This window comes from Musa acuminata, chromosome BXJ3-5 (assembly GCF_036884655.1).
Source record: "Musa acuminata AAA Group cultivar baxijiao chromosome BXJ3-5, Cavendish_Baxijiao_AAA, whole genome shotgun sequence".
NCBI lineage: Eukaryota > Viridiplantae > Streptophyta > Magnoliopsida > Zingiberales > Musaceae > Musa > Musa acuminata.
Window position 1 is genome coordinate 39,442,182 of NC_088353.1, and position 17,220 is coordinate 39,459,401.

The 17,220-nt window shown below is 36.6% G+C and overlaps 2 protein-coding genes across 2 annotated transcripts; one reads left to right on the forward strand and one right to left on the reverse strand.

Moving 5' to 3' along the window:
* The first annotated feature begins 1,012 nt into the window (after positions 1-1,012).
* Positions 1,013-12,356, forward strand: LOC135639228 (probable arabinosyltransferase ARAD1). Its single transcript, XM_065153049.1, has 9 exons — positions 1,013-1,648; positions 2,462-2,635; positions 4,880-5,037; positions 5,129-5,276; positions 5,398-5,513; positions 5,601-5,739; positions 11,506-11,616; positions 11,753-11,821; positions 12,064-12,356. The coding sequence occupies exons 1-9, from the start codon at positions 1,067-1,069 to the stop codon at positions 12,181-12,183; spliced, it is 1,617 nt and encodes a 538-aa protein (XP_065009121.1). The 5' UTR covers positions 1,013-1,066; the 3' UTR covers positions 12,184-12,356.
* A 2,394-nt stretch (positions 12,357-14,750) lies between these two features.
* On the reverse strand, positions 14,751-15,751 carry LOC135637861 (jacalin-related lectin 3-like). Its single transcript, XM_065150703.1, has 3 exons — positions 15,665-15,751; positions 15,293-15,511; positions 14,751-15,158 (listed from the first exon to the last, which is right to left on the reverse strand). Exons 1-3 carry the CDS (start codon positions 15,665-15,667, stop codon positions 14,913-14,915), a joined length of 468 nt encoding a protein of 155 aa, XP_065006775.1. The 5' UTR covers positions 15,668-15,751; the 3' UTR covers positions 14,751-14,912.
* Positions 15,752-17,220: the final 1,469 nt, after the last annotated feature.

Genomic DNA, 17,220 nt, shown 5'->3' on the forward strand with positions numbered 1-17,220 from the left:
ATTGAAACTAGGGTTTTATAGGAGCAATTCTTGCATCATTTAAAAATATGCATTGTTGATTGAAAAAACTTAACCATTTTTTTATCATAATTAAGAAATTATTTCAGTTAGGATGATCTTCTCAAAAACAAATCATGGTAATGTTATTCATTTTAACAAAATTCTTCTTATTAGTCTATGAGATACGTATAGTATAAAATTATTAAAGTTATTACTATATGCTAATTAATTATAGGTGCTATGTAACTCAATCAATGACATGTGTGACATACTATATAATATTTATTATTATTATTATTATTATTATTATTATTATTATTATTATTATTATTATTTTATATTACCTATTTGATATATTATGATATCCTTGACTATGTGCAATTAAAATTCGATCATGATAATGAAATCAATTCGTTTATATACACAGATCCTAAATATTCTTAGCCATAGATAATTCGAGAGGGACATCGAGATAGCTGGACTGATCTCTATACTATATACTCATATATATGATGAAGACAATTGATCTATTGTGTAGGGACACTAAAGATATAGTACATATGTTTATTGAAGAATTATGTGAATTAATTAAATTTTGATTTATTTTCTAGTGTCATGGGGTCATCCTATATCAAATTATCTCAATCTATTAGGTTGACTTCAAACAGATTCAAATATTTTGTGAGAGCAAAATCGATATTTATAAAAATAAATCTCAATTAGAAAACTAAGGCACCATACGATAGATAATGATTTTAGGAGAGTTCATTCGGTAAATCGCCAATAACAATTGACACGCCAATTTCTGAAGATGAAGAAAAGGGGTGAAGAAATGCTCTTTAGACGCTTCATCGTTGAGATGTAGACCGTCACATATGCAGCACGGAGCTCAATTGGAATTGACTCGCCGCAAACCCTCTTCTCACCCATCATGTCATCTTTTGCGGCCCATTGTCCATTCGCACAGCCCATTGTCACTGCAACCACCTTATAATAGGCAAGTCGCCTGCAACCCAAGAATCCATTGTCTTGTTCATACCGCAACGCTCCTATTCTCTCTCCTCAAATGGCAGGGAAGCACTTCCCCACAGGTGGTCTGAGATCCACTTCCTTCCCCTTCTCCTCCTCCCTCGCCGTCACATCCCTCTCCCTACTCGCTCTCTTCCTCACCTTCTTCTTCTTCTTCCACAACAATTCCTCTTCCTCTCGCTGCCTCTTGATCTCCGACCCCCTCGACTCCCCGCTCCACCTCTCCAAGCGAAATCCCAACCCTAGCTCTGATGCCGGCCCTCCTCCCGACTACTCCTTCGTCGCATCCCTCGAGAAGTTCCTCACCACCCGCGCGCCCCCTTTCTCCTCCTCCTCCCCCGCCGATGCTGCTGCATCTCAGTCGGCCGTGCCTGACGATGGTGATGCTCCCACCGCCGCCGCCGCCAAGGCGCTCGACGACTCAATGTGGAAGGAGGAGACGGAGAGGCTTTACGGCGATCCCCTAGATCCGTGGTCGGCGCCCTCCGTGGTCCGGGTCTACGTGTATGACATGCCCTCCAAATTCACCTACGATCTACTGTGGCTGTTCAGGAACACCTATAAGGAGACCGTGAACCTAACCTCCAACGGCAGTCCCGTGCATCGCCTGATCGAACAGGTACTTTGACTGTCTTCTCTGTTTCCAAATGGGTTGTTGAACTCTAGTCGAAGAATGAGGGGATTCTTTTGAAAAATGATATATGATTCAGTGCATTGATTTAACGTTATTGAGGAGTTGAAACCACTTGCAAATCTAGTGCGTTGAACTAATGACAATGATTGGTTGGAACCACTTAGATTCTACATCAATACTAGAAAAAAAAAAAAACAGTGAGATGTTTGAAACTCCATATACTTTGTTGGGAAACCACATTATGTCAAAACAGTACTTGTCAGCTCCACAGAGGGGTCTTCAATCCTAGAGTTGCATCTCATGATGTCAGCTTTTTAGAAGTGAACTTAAAATGACTGGATTGATATTTGGGACAGCTTGCCAATTCTAAATTTATAATTTCTTATGGTGAACCTTGACTGCTCTTGGATGAACATCATATGGGACCGTGATGGTGCATAAAACTTATAATCAATGCATAAAATGAGTCCTCTTCGTTGATGCTCTTGGTTGGTTGAAGCTCTTATAAAGAGCATGGAATTTGTAATTTCTTTTAATTAAGTACTTGTTGTCATTAGTTATTTCTTGTCTGATTATCAAAACCATTTCCTGAAAGCTAAATTTGACCAATTTGTTGAATTTGTGATATCATGGTGTCTAATAATGTTGTGTCATTGTGTCATCATTTTCTTTATGATATTTGAGCAAAAAATAACTCAGGATTGGTATCCTAGCACATAACTATATTCTTATAATGCTTCCTTGTCATTGTAGAATCTGACTTTAGAAGCAAACTTTCTTTTTCATTGTTTTTTGCAGCATTCTATTGATTACTGGCTTTGGGCAGATCTGATTGCTCCAGAATCTGAGAGGATATTGAAGAATGTTATTAGGGTTCATAGACAGGAGGAGGCGGAACTTTTCTACATTCCATTTTTCACAACAATTAGCTATTTCTTACTTGAGAAGCAACAGTGCAAGGCACTTTACAGGGTCTGATGAATTATTGAAATATTTATTTTCGGAGCTGTTGTTTTGTCATGTGATTTTGGATCATGTCAATTGTGGTACTTAAATAACTGACATTTATGTTTTTATACTTGCAGAAAAGATAGATAAGCTTAGGGCAGTGACTACTTACAACTGTCAACATATTTTTTCTCTATACCGAAGAACACTAAGAGGTCAAACCTTAGTCAAGTTATCTATCTACTAATTTTAAATTATCTACTTTTGGCAGGATGCCTCTGCATAAGAAAAGCGAGGCAAGTAGAGAAAGTGAGACAAAAAGAGAAACATTATCTAACCATATGATTTAGGATGCATATAATAATTTATTTACATTTTTGGGGCAAAAGCTAATATAGGAAAATAACAAGCTAACTACAGTATACCTATGTTAACATTTTTGGATTGGATCCTATATTGGGACACTACAATAGCTGCTAAAATCAATGACAAAAATTCATAAATATTGCTTGTTAGGTTTCCTCCCTTGTCTTATTTTCTCAGTCTTATTATGATATTTGTTAGGATTCTTTTGGAACTTCTCTTGATAGATTGATTCTAGGATGCTTTTAATGGTCAAACCATAGCTTAACTGAATCCTATTTCCATCTGGTAGTCATGCTTGAATTTTGTGCCATTTGTTAATCTACTCTGATTTCAAGTGGCAAATGGTCTTCAAGCCTAGTAAGATTGTCATATAAGCTGGTCCATTGCATCGAGAAAGATGCCCCATCATCCCATGCTATGTTAGCCACTGATCTGGTATCAGGGCCCTTAAAATAGGGCATACAAGACTAGCTAGAGTTGTTCCAAGTTCCATTGCTGATAGGCCAGATAGCCTTTTTGTTTGGCCGCTCCTATCAAGGGATGTGAGGAGGATATGTCAGGATAATTGAGAACAAGGTCTAGCTTAGGTCTGTATTTGTGTCTGCTGTCAAGCTCAGTATGTGGTAAAAGCTGAAAATTAAATTTTTGTTTTTGTTGTAGCATTGCCTAGACTGCTTAGAGGCTACAGAGGCTGAACCTTGACCTTCAAAATTACTCGGTCATGTAGTTCAAGGCCCGAACCGGTCCATTAAAGCGTCGGGTAAATCTGACCCGAGGTTCAATTTTAAAATGCAATGATTACTCATACTGATCATACACCTTCTAACCTTTTTTATGAATAAAACAATAATGCAACATTTACTACCTAAAGGGTTTTTACATAAGTTGTTTCATTAGTTAAATCTTTATCTTTGATTTCTGATAGTTTACATGCTGTAACTCACAAGGTATTTAGAAGAAAGTAAGTGGTTTAGTAATTGTTGATTTAGATGCTTGGTTGTACTTTCTGAGGCTTATGTTATTTGTTGACTGTGCATCTTTGCTTGGTCCATGTTTGTTTTGTACACTATATTCCATTGTGTAACTACCCAGAGGGATGCAAACCTGAGCATGGATATAGAAGAACTGAACCAAGGGTTTATCTTGTCAAAAACAATCTTGATTATACAGTACCCTGACATTTGAAGTTCTTTTTGCGTCTTGTTAGTCTTGTATTCTGAGACAAATCTTAATACTATTCTTGGTTTGTGCCATGCTGAGATACCTTCCCACGTAACTTGCAAAGATACATATCATAGATTGCTTGTAAATTTTATAAGATAATGACCTACTGTGCAAGCTTCTTAAGCAAAACATTCAAACTTACAGAAAGATATTATATGCTAAAGAGCCTATCTAGTGGTTGTCATTTTGTATTATCAACTCTTAGGTATATGTAAAAAGATAAAAATGTGACCACCAACTTTGTCTAATATGAAGTGGCATAGTTTAATATAGTGGTAAAAGTACTAAATATTAGTTTAGGTGTTGGTATACTTCGGTATGCTCTAGTATATTGCCCATTGACACAGGATCAGATTGATATGATGCAGTCGGTGTAAATGTGAATCCATGTCCATAATTAATTGAATAAAATTTAGAAACTAATTTAGTAATATATATTTGAAAGTTGAAACTAACTGTATATATAAAACCTATAATTACTTATCTAAAGTTCGACACCTGACTAGTACTCTAAATTTAATTATTTAAGTGTACCATAGATGTATTCATATTACAGAAATGGACAAGTGTTGACTTTCACTAAAGTTGCAAGAAAAAATTTGTTTCATCAATGCTTGAAGTAGTTTTGTTGGGTACCATGGATCAAATATCTTATTTTGCAGTTCTATTTGATATCAGGAGGCTTTAAAGTGGGTGACTGACCAGGCTGCCTGGAAAAGATCTGGAGGTAGAGATCATATACTTCCAGTCCATCACCCTTGGTCTTTCAAATCTGTTCGCCGGTTCATGAAAAATGCAATTTGGCTTCTACCAGATATGGACTCCACTGGAAACTGGTAATAACATCATGTACTTTTTTTCCAGCAATCTATAGACCCTCTCATATGTGCCATGCAGTAATCTTGAATTTGGATCTAACTATGGTAGGTATAAACCAGGGCAAGTCTGGCTAGAAAAAGACCTTATCCTTCCTTATGTTCCCAATGTTGATTTTTGTAATTCACAATGCTTACATGACGTGCAGTCAGAAAGAAAAACATTGATATTCTTTCGTGGAAGGCTTAAGAGAAATGCTGTAAGATTTGCCTCCACTTTTCATAAAAATGATGATCTTCTTGACTAGTATGTTACTTTCGTTTTGGGCATGAAGCTATTTGTCTTTGTATGCTCAAACCAAGGGTGTATTTCTTGTCCAGGGAGGTAAAATTCGTAGTAAACTTGTGGAAGCATTGCATAACACCGAGGGTGTTATTGTAGAAGAGGGAAGTGCTGGTGAATCTGGGAAAGCTGCAGCTCAGAATGGCATGCGCAGGTAATTTGTTTATGATATTTGTTATTTATCCTTGAAGAACCTTGTATTATTACACCTATCAACTTATTTGTGTTGCATTCATGGTAGATCTCTCTTTTGCCTCAGCCCAGCTGGGGATACCCCATCCTCTGCTAGGCTGTTTGACGCAATAGTTAGTGGATGTATACCTGTTATTGTCAGTGATGAATTAGAGCTTCCTTTTGAAGGAATACTTGATTATCGGAAGGTAATGCATCTTTTGCACTCGTATATTTTAGCTTTGAAAGTTCCTTTATGTTTTTCGGATAACCATTGGATTGAAGACTTGATACAGTAGTTGCTCAGTTAAAGTCATTTCATTTTCTTGAAAGCAAAATCCTGAATGGGTACAGTCCTTTTGCCTCTAGGACTTGAAGTATTTGCATAGAGATGGGTCAGCATAAATACAACTACTTGGTGAATATTCAGCCTTGAGTAGATGTTCAAATGTGGAACTAGATAGGACTCCTAACCAAGGTTTGTTGTACTGCCTGAGTTGGTATGGTACAAGCGGACTCGTTCAACTCGCCATCGAGACATGCCTCGCCCAAGTCCCTATTGGCACGTCCCAACGTACCATGTGTCAATACAACAATATAGATTGATACATATCGTATTGACAAATCTCCAAGATGGGTCTAGTACCCGAAATGGCAAATCGTGCTCCTAACCTTATGTTAGTAAGCCACCCTTTTGTTTTTGATGAATTTGGATTTTTCTTTTCATTACTCTCTTATGAAGGATGGACATGGACACTATGCATATATGATGATGATGACAGAAGTCTTATATAAGAAATATATAACATGCCTGGATGCAACAATTAATCAATTTAGGCAATTATTACTGTTGCGTTAATCATATGCATAAATAACAAATACTCACTGAAATACTTCAAACACAAAACAATAAAGAGAAAGTCAGTAGTCTGGCTTAATGTATAAAACCAATTATTCATCATGACATCAAGCCTTTATAAATGATGTCTCTCTCATGCTTCTTATCAAGCACCTTCTTTCTTTGAGGGAAGGGCACCTCCAAGAAAGTAAAGCAGAAAGAACAAAGAGAAGACAAATAGAAGGAAACAATAAAGATAGGAAATTTAATTACACAATTTGTGATGCATCAAGGATTTATGAGAACTTAGTTATAGCCTCTCATCCTTACTCCATCTTGTATCCAACCAGTGCAGGATAAAACTTGAGTTTATATTCTTACAAGTATCCCATGTCACCAGAAATCCCTCTTGATCAGCAATTTAGAACTTGGAATTCAGACTGTAAAAAATAACTAGCATAATCTATACTACTACACCTATATTAGGGCATTTGCAGACTAATTAAATTTCGAATAGGACACTAGAGGATTTTCAAAATTTTTCTAAAAAACAATGACGAAAGTTTAATTATATTTTAAATTCAAATAAGATTAAGGCCTCTCAAAATGTTCTCTATAGTCTTGACTGGATCCAGTTTATATAGTCATGATTTGGATGTCAGACCCAACCAAGTGTTGTGGGGCCTAGTAAGGATCGTCATAAATCCAATTTGACTATTAGGCCTTGAATTTTGTAGAATATTTTGGACTGAGTAAGGATTTTTCGGATTATTAGAATTTTTCATTTATAACAAATCTTCGTCCCTTGAGTACACCTTATTTGTAAGAAGGCACTTATGAAATTTTCAACTTGTTTCTTAGATAGATGATCATCGAAATGGTATCTATTTGGATTTGGAAAATTCTGCATTAGAAATCAGTCTTTTGTGAGGTCTTTCTGTTGCAAGTTTCACTAGGTTTATAAATCCAGAACTGTAGGTTTGAGAGACAACATGCTGGATTTTGTCTTGTTGAATTGTGTAATGTTGATCTGTTGTAAGAACTTCTTGGTGTCTAAAAAAGACTCGACTGAAGCCTCCAAAATTGGAGGTCATTTGATTGGGCAGCCAATGCTGAATAGAAAATCAAGTTTTTCTATAATAGAATTATACAGCATGCTGACATTTATGTCAATTTGTGCACAATTTTTAAAATTTTCTTGAACATGTAGTCAGAATAAATTTATGAGCAAAAGGTTGGGGGAGAGTACCCCATCAAGTGGGGTCCAAGATTAAACATAAATTTGACTGCTGCCATTTGTTAGATCACATTTTTTCAAATTGTATATATTAAATAAATTATCACCTCCAACCTTCAAACGTGTTTGTCCATGGTGGTTTGAGGATGACTGTAGAACAAACCGACCTAGGTTTTGTGAGGATTGCATCTTTAAGGAATTTTTGCCTCTCAAGTCTACTTGATTGCCACACTACACTAGTAGGCCAGGATGTTGTGACGATAGCGCATCATGAAATTATTATTTTTCTTACAATGTGAGGGATGAAGAGAGATGTTACATACCACAAATTGTAAAGACGAAAAAAATTCATTACTTTTAATTAAAAGATATTGCTTCACCCCTATAAAGGAATATTTTCTAGTGGTACTAAATTGGATTAATAATAATTAGAATCTTGTACTGCAAATTGTAAGGACAATTTACCCACCATTTGTGCAGAGAATAGGATGCATAGCCTAGTGTAGATTTCATTAACGAGGGTTGTTCAAGATATTGTAGTCCATTTGAGACATCATTAGGATAGGACTCCTCTTTGTCTACCACTTGACCAACCCCTTCTCGGGCTTAGGATGGCCTTGGTGTAAGACCTAAGAGGCCTGGTTAGCCCTAACTTTGAGTTTCAGGCAGCAATTGATTTGTTGATTGTGTAGGAGCACAACTCAATGTGATAGTGGTGATTATTGAAGGACAAAGTCTTTGTTGCTTAACTCAAGTTTTTTGGGCATGGTTCACATTACTAGTCCGTACCAGTGTACCAACCAACTATCATTACGGTACGTGTCGATCTATACCGAGCATACTAACACATGGTACATTGGGGTGTACCGATCTATCACCCGTACCGATCCTCTATTGGACCGATATGTACTGCTTGTACGAAGCAATATGCTTCAGTACATCAAACCTTGCTTTTGAGCATGTGAAGAGATAGTATATGTAGCTTTTAGTTTTGCCCAAAGATATGAGTTGAGATGTTGGATTAGGTGTCAAAAGTTTAGGATTTCAACTACCACCAAAATAGATGATGGGATTCCACAACCAGTGGTCATTGATGCACCAAAAATTTAGGATTTCAACTACCACCGAATCTTGGAACTGCTCCCATGATATATTGTATTAACAAGACACATCACTGATGCATCAACATGATAACGATTGTTGCCTCATCGTCATTAACAACATGTGTCCGAGGAGCCTTGAGGAAGTATGAATGTGGCATATAGGGCCAGGGAGGTTGGAGTGCACTGGATCTTTTACTAGCACCATTGACCTATTGTTCTGTATTCTATAAACAATCAAGCTCGAAAGAAAATGACCAATTATCACCATATATTTATTGGTCATAAGATCATCCATAATATAAAGATTGTGAATAAGAGTGGAGTGTCGGCATCCCACGGTATTCTTTCATCTCTTGGCTTGTTTGTTTGAACAAATTAAGCACTTTGGATAGACTGATAATGTGGCGAATCTACACCAAATCTTCCTGCTACTTATTTAGTCAAGGAGATGAAAGCATCCATCACCTATTCGTTGATTTTACTTTCTCATCACGTGTTTGGGGAGCCATATTGAGTAGATGCAACCTACCCCACCCCCCTAGAGGGGTGAAACGTAGAATTGGCATGGGTATGCAGTCAATGAAACAACGAGAGTTTGATAAGTTGAATCGGAAAACTATCCTTCACATCTACAATATATTATATCTAGGTTGAGAGGAACCGAAGATTTAAGTCAAACGCCCAGAAACCTTTAGATGTCATTATCTTATCAAATGTGCAAGACGTGAGCAAGAGAATCCAGAATGAATCCATAACTATGCAAGACGTGAGAGGAACCAAAGTTTTACGTCAAATGCCCAAAGACCTCTAGATGTCATTATCTCAGCAATTGTGCAAGACGTGAACAGGAGAATCCAAAATGAATCCACAACTGTAGCAGACATTGCTTCAAGTCGGGCTATTGCTGCAAATTGGAATCTATATCCAAACTTTGCAACTGCTAAGTCTACATGGCACCATTGAACCTCCCCTCTCTGAGGGCATTATCGTCTTACATACTGATGCATCCTTTTCACTTCCATGGCTAGTTTGGGATGTGTTTTTCGTGACCATTTTGGGAGCTCCTTTTGTTCTATAGCAGAAGGTAGATTGAAGGTCCCATTATTCAACATGAATTATAGGCTATCCTCCTTAGCCTTTCTGAAGCTAGAAGAAGGCCATTCCAATCGGTCCATCTTTGGTCCGGTTCACAAGTCGTGGTGGATATCCTCAATGGTCGTTATAGTACGCCATGGTGGTGCTGGATTACTTTTGAGCATATTCATATTATTCGAGAGTGCTTTGAGTTTCTAGAATTCTCCATCCATCGAGAAGCTAACAAGCCAATCGACTTTGTCACTCACCTGTGTAAGTTCAAGGAGAAGATCTTGTTGTCACTTTCAGAGTTCTCGGACGAATTGCGAAGGCTGATTGAAGCTGATGCGCTAAAAAAGAGAATACATCAGAATGACATGATTCTCATGGGTCCCTTGCATATTTTGGCTGTCTCTAAATATGGGGGTGGCCTCCTTTGGGGGATGTTTGTGATGCTCTGTACACTTTTGGTGTGGTGGAGCTTGACCCTTTGCACATTGTAACCATCTTTATTTTTTAATACAACTTCTCTTGCATTCTTGCCCCAAGAAAAAAGACAATGAGAGATTGAGAGGGAACGAGAGAGAGAAAGAGAGGGTAGAGAGGGGCTTATAGAAGCCCTAAAGAGGTCCTAATGGGCAATTCGATCGGGGCTGGTATTGACCATTGGGGGCTGGTACCAGTCGAAATTCAATCATTACCTACTTGTACTAGTTAGTGATGGTCGAATTTCGACCATATCGAATGGTATGAAGGGTCTACCACCCAGATATGATACTTTGGGTCAAAGCAGCCAGTTCGACCTTGTTTCAGGTATCAGTGTTCGGGTGGCATGATACGAAATTGTGTATACTGCCAATTTTGTACCATGCTGCCTGGTATTACAGATGTTACCTGCAACCACATAAAATTGCATTGGCAATATCATTTCAGATAACAAATCCTAACTCACTTTTTTAAATATTTCCTTGAACTATCTCCATTAAGTTTGGACCACCGAAGGGAAGGTTTCCAATCTAACTTCAGTGCAACATTTCTCTAGGGCCTTCAGATTGATATTTTTCTACCACTAGAGATAGAGATTCCAAGGTTCTATAAAGATACTAGTCGGGCTACAGTAAGAGCCCCTAAAATATGTATTCCCTTCCTTTGAAACAAGATCTTAGAACTCCTAGAATTTTAGTCTTATCAGGAAAGTAACTACCCTTATACTAATATCAGAACTTTTGAGATTGATTAGACTAGAGTAGGACTCTAGAGAACTTTCAAAGGTTGCCTCCAAAATCAATGACCAAAATGAAAGAATAATTCTAATCTGAATATGATTGTGTTCTCTTTAGCACTCAATCTGGTAATTGGATCCAGTCACCAAGAGACTTGGTTTGGGTGTTGTTTAATATAATCTACTATCTAGACATTGAGCTCTCATGGACGCAACTGCTATGGAGCCTAGTAGGGACTAAGACCAATTTAATTTGACTATTTTGCCTTTGGCTTCCATAAAGTATTCTAAGCCCTCTATGAGTTATCAGGATGTTAGAATTTTTCATCATAGCATTCTATGTTACATATTTCATTTTGGTTCTTTATCTTTTTTCCATTTTTCTGTTGGACTTCACTATTTTGTATATTTTCTTAAACTATAGATGCTAGTATTTCTGTCTCTGATGTAATTTATAAATGGTGTTCCTGACACTGAAGTTCTATATTTTGATGTATGCAGATCGCGCTTTTTGTTTCTTCTAAAGATGCTGTACAACATGGATGGCTTCTTAAGTTCCTTAAGAATATAGATTCCAGGCAAATCAAAGAAATGCAGATCAACATTGCCAAGGTTCTTTTCTGTATGACTAAACTATTCTATGTTATTTTGTTCTGCTTGGACTCTGAAAAAGCTAGTAGGTTTATATAATCAGGATAAACTTTTTTCCCCACCTTATCTATGGTTGTCTTTTGTTGGACATTTGCAGTACTCGAGGCACTTCTTATATTCAAGTCCAGCTCAGCCTCTTGGTGCAGAGGACATGACGTGGAGAATGGTTTGTTTTCCTTAATATGAAATCGGTTGATCTTGTGCTCACAATAATTATTTCAGTCGTACTAATAATTTCTAGACGTCACTTTGTTCTGTTTAATTTTGCTTGATTGTCGTCATCTTTTTAGGTCAGCATTTAAGCGGGAAAAAGAAAAAAGAGAATAATATAAAAGGAGGTGGAATAAATTGCATTTGCTGATTTCTGTACATTCTAATTCTTTTATTTCCTCCATTTGGATACGACAGATTGCTGGTAAATTGGTGAACATCAAGCTGCAGACAAGGCGGTCACAACGGACTGTGGAAGGTTCAAGAAATTTGTGCACATGTGAATGCAAACCAGGAAATATCACTAGAGTATTCTGATTGCGTTTTCTTTCTTGATCTGTGTTTTGTTTTCTTTTTCATATCCTCTTATGCTGATTTGTTTATCCATATGATATAACAGCTGTATAGAAAAAAAAAAATATAGTCCTATGTTTCTTGTAACTGAGAAAATCTTGCTTCCCATGGTTTATTTCTTAAATGTGTTCCTCTTAGTGATCCCACATTCCCTCACAGACCCACTATGCATCACAATAACGGTGTTGTTTTATCCATGCAAATGAGTATTCTGATATCACCTGGACTGCTTCATTCTTGCAGTCTGTTGTCACTCCAACAAGCAACTTTCTTTTTTTGTTCATTATATGCAGATTAAATATGGTTGTAGGGAAAAACCAAATGTAAATATGATATAGAACATAAAACCCAAGAATGCACTAAAATAGAAATATGGTAAGAGAGTCTGACCCTTGACTCCAAATTTTGCCTGATATTGTTTTCTGGTTGTTCCACTCTAATCCTAGCCGACAAAAATTACGCCAATGTGCACCAACTTGCAGTGCACTGAGATGCATGCTTTATTGAATGTTCGTCTCCAGATTTTACCCTAATTAATTTTCTTGTATTTATGTCTTTAGTGGCACGATGATATTTATCCTTTTCTTTCTTTCTTTCTTGGAAAGTGTAAGCGGTGATGATGGGAACTGATACTTAAATTTGTTTTTAACTTGCCATCAATAATTAAGGCTTTTTAGTTTAGTTGGCAGGTTCACAAATTTGTTTGGAACCTTCAATCTCTTCCAAGTTATCGTCATAAAAAAACAATATTTTAAATATATAAAAAATCGTTGAACGAGACTGAATCTTCTGTCTTTCGTAAGTTATAGTCGGACTTTCTTAGATCCGCTGGACCAAACCCTGATACCCTCCTCACCAAAAAGAAAAAAAATGATTAGAGATTATGGAACAGAAACATTAAGTATGGTTTTTATGCTGTTTGTTTGCCAGCCCCGTTATCAAATCCATTTGTTTAATGTTCTTTGGCTTGGTTTTTTTCCCTTCAAATTTAATTGACAGTTGGTAACGACTAATCTCTGCAAATAGCGAATAAAGAAGATAGGATTGTTAGACACCACAAAGACAACCATGGGGTGGGTCTCAGTGCTCACTCTATAGATCCTTAAATGAAACACTCTTGCCAAGGTTATGATGGGAACCCGCCTCTTTCTTTCTTTTTGAGTTTATTATTGTAGTCTTGCACTAATATTTTGATGCGACTGCATCTGAATTGACACGTACGTCCATTGGGCTTTAGAAAGTAGCGTAATAGAAATTGTTCGTTACGAGTTGATCTTGAAACACTCGATGATCATCCATATAGGTGTTATAAATTGTTCAAATTTTAAAAAAAAAAATTCTTTTTAAAAGATTTATTTAAAAAGATATTTTCTTTTATAGTTATTTTGGTAATTATTTTTCAAATGTTCGTGTCTTTTAAAAAAAATCTATAAATAGATATTTGAGAGTAAATTATTTAAACATCTTTTTCATATTCTTCTTCTTTACTCTTCGAGTAATTGAATTAGATATTCTCTAATTAAGATTATTTATTATTTGCTTAATACATATCTTGTAAAGGCTTGTCATATCCATTAAAACTATTTGCATCAAACCCATGACAATTTTATTGAGAAGTGGATGAAAATATCGTTTTTAGGAAAATGTTTATACACGTTTCAAGCCTAAATATCTTTCCTAAAGTATTATTGATCTTGTGTTTGTTATTTGTTTCCATAGTATTTTTATCTTCTTCTATGTCGTATTTTTTCAATAACAAGCATATACATATAACTAAGGACTCAGTTCGTTAAACCTGCTCAAAGATCAAAAAGTGATACTAATCAAACCACAATGATCTTATAACGGGTTAGTTGCACGATCGCCTATAAAGCTACAACTGAGATGAACCTTAAAATGCTCTAAGATATTTCAGATACATTAGTACAACTTCACGTTTGATATCAAATCAAGCGTCCCTAGTTTGGTCAGACTGACTGACTTACTTACTAGTAGATCCATAGCTTCACGAAGAATCGATCATAAGGCAGCCGAACTGTGAGCTAAAGGAGCAACTAGTAGAATGAGGCAACAGGAAATCTAAGAAAATGAGACCCCATCCCTCCTAGAGAACACCATGCAATCTCCATGTGGTACCATAGAAAGAAGATTGTTTCTTGGAAGTAACAAATATAGAAGCTTGTTGTTCAGGAACAAATAAAATGTGGTTTAGATTTTGACTTCAAAAGTGGATGAGCTAAAATATAGAGTATAAATTATAATCTTCATCATCGTATATTTAACATACTATTATTATTTATATCATATTATAACTTGAAATTTAAGATGCTATGCTTCTTTTCAAAATATCAATTCGTTAGCGGATGATGTTACTGGGAGGGACTCTTTTGATTATAAACTTAAATAATCTCGTCAAACATTTTGAGTGATTATGAAATTACGACTACGCAGATATTATATATCATATAAGTTGGTGAAGCACAAGAAAATATTTCTAGTTAAACTTATTATTACTGAATGGGCCAACGATGTGTTGCAAATGTCACCAACGAGACACATCATCATATTATTAGTGCATGAAGATAGATAGATAGTAAACAGACACCCAACTCAAACATAGATGCCAGGACATTGGCATCCTTATTCATCATGGCACACAGAGATAGATAGTAAACACCCTCCACAAGAGATGGCTAAGCCAGCATCACGTAGACTCCAAATGCAGTGAGGTACTCGGTCGTTGCATGTCCAAAAAAGCCCTTAATCTCGTCATATTCTACATTGACTTGGAAAAAGGTTCCACCCCCACCTCCATATGGACCATATGTCTTTCCAAGACTGGTGGTGAACGTGAGTTGAGATACACAAGGGAATTCAGAACAGTCGTGCTTGACATACCCAGAAACGGAGGTGAGGTATTCATCCGGCATGAGAGTAAACTGCGAGGCAATTAGAGCAATGATACATTTAGTGATTTATATATGTTGTAAATAGTGCGTTTGATTGCAGGTATTATTAGTACGAGGGGAAGGCAAAAGAATAGAATAGACGAATGGAGGTTGGAGAGGCATGCCTGGAATAGTTCACCGCCGGGGCCGCCGTATCTGGGAGTTACGCGAGTGCTTCCGTCTATGTCGAAGGTTATCTTAATAGAGTTTACGCATGAAGAAGCGCCGACGCTGATGCCTGTGATTTTGTCAGCAGGTTCCATGCTCCAACGAGACTCGCTGTCGCATGGACATTTGGGGACGCCCCCTCGAGCATGCGCGGCCGTCTTGATCTGGTTTGAAGCCTGCACCACCATGCGGCATCCATCACAAACCACATAGAGTAGAATAGAAACCGCAGTACTACATAGATAGATAGGCGTCCCTATAAGGGAAGCAAAGCTGTATTCATTCGGGGGAGGCAGAATATATATCTATATAGCGTCTCTCTCACTCACCATTAGCGAGCTTATGAAGCAATTCCTCTCACGGCAGATGATATGCAAACACAAACACAAACACTCGATGGGGAGAGAGTGGATGGATGGGGGGGTATTTATAGAACCAAAAGGAGGTGCATGAAGTTGGAACCATGCTGTATGAATGGGACTCGTAACAATACAGAAAGAACCAGCACCGGTACCGCTTCCAAGTCAATGTTTTACTTAAACCAAGTGGATTGAGTTCTTTGCTGTGTTATCATCGATAACCTAAAAATTGAAGCATTGGATTCATAATGACTATTTATAGATGAATACTAGTTTGGTCTGTTGGATTACTTAAAATATGACTTCCAAGTCCATCTCAATCCAAAGTCAATAATAATAGAAATTTTATCACTCCATGCTGATCCTCGTTTATAATAATAGGAATGGCTTGCATTAATTATTTATGCCAATGATCCTCTTTTTCTTCTACGTGTATTATTACATTACATCAAGCCGTCTCTCTCCTCTTTCTTTCCTTCCTTTTCTTGTCGGTTCAAACATGATTGTGCGATATATTAACTAACACCGTCTTCTTACCTTTGAATTTAAACTGGACAAAACAAATAGAGCTGATCATTTTCCACTGCATGCGATAAATTAAGGAAGTGTTGGTATGGAATAATGTTTTTGAAGTGACACTAACTAAATAGGTTACGTTAATTCTTTAGACCTTTCATCGAGTAGCTTTTGGCATACAGACGTCTGTCTATGGCCATCTGAATCATTTCTCGCTGTTTGTGTGGTCGACCACTGAGGAGCGGTAATACTGAGTTAGGAGTCAAACTTGAGATCTGATCGAAAGTCAAAATAGTAGCAATGACACGTTCTTTTTTTAACAGTGATACAAATGCTATTCTCTCTTTGAACTCCAACAACACAAATATCATACACTGGATTTTGAAGCATCTCCACTTATACCATACATTGGAGTGAGAGAGAAGGGGACGAGAGGCACTAATACATAAGAACCAATGTGGATTTCCTTATGCATTTAAGCTGATGAACAGAAGACTTTTCCTTGGAGTCTTTTACTATTTTATTTTTATTAAAGAACTAGTAAGAATAATACTCTTCTAGTCTTTCATTATGCATTTTTGTTTGTCTCCCACACCTTTGGGCTTCGGTCATATTTAATTAAAAGACCAGAAAAGCAATATTATGGGTTTAATCTTCTTCCAAGCCGAACTAGTAAAATTTGATATGGTAGAGATCAAAATTTTGAGTTCTTCTTCAACAGTACAAGTGTCATTTAACAACTTAATCAATTATTATAAAATAAATTTTAGTAATAAGTGTCATTTTAACATATCTTAGATGAGACCCATTCGAACTTGGGGCTCATCAAGCTCAATTTTTATTTGAACTAGGTGACATATTATAGTAATGTTTGAATTAGTTCTCATCTAGTTCATTTTTATTTTTTATTTTTATTTTTTATTTTTAATAAAAATAAAAGAAATTAAATATTAATATTGATTTAAAAATAAAACTTGAACCAAAATCAGAACTAGAACCATCCGTTCCGA

Excerpts from the sequence above, each read along its gene's own strand:
- LOC135637861 (XM_065150703.1), bottom strand. Across the intron at positions 15,159-15,292 it reads CCGGCGGTGAACTATTCCAG|TTTACTCTCATGCCGGATGA; the intron begins GCATGCCTCTCC and ends ATTGCCTCGCAG.
- LOC135639228 (XM_065153049.1), top strand. The coding sequence starts at position 1,067 with ATGGCAGGGAAGCACTTCCCCACAGGTGGTCTGAGATCCACTTCCTTC. Across the intron at positions 2,636-4,879 it reads AGTGCAAGGCACTTTACAGG|GAGGCTTTAAAGTGGGTGAC; the intron begins GTCTGATGAATT and ends ATTTGATATCAG. Across the intron at positions 5,277-5,397 it reads GAAGGCTTAAGAGAAATGCT|GGAGGTAAAATTCGTAGTAA; the intron begins GTAAGATTTGCC and ends TTTCTTGTCCAG.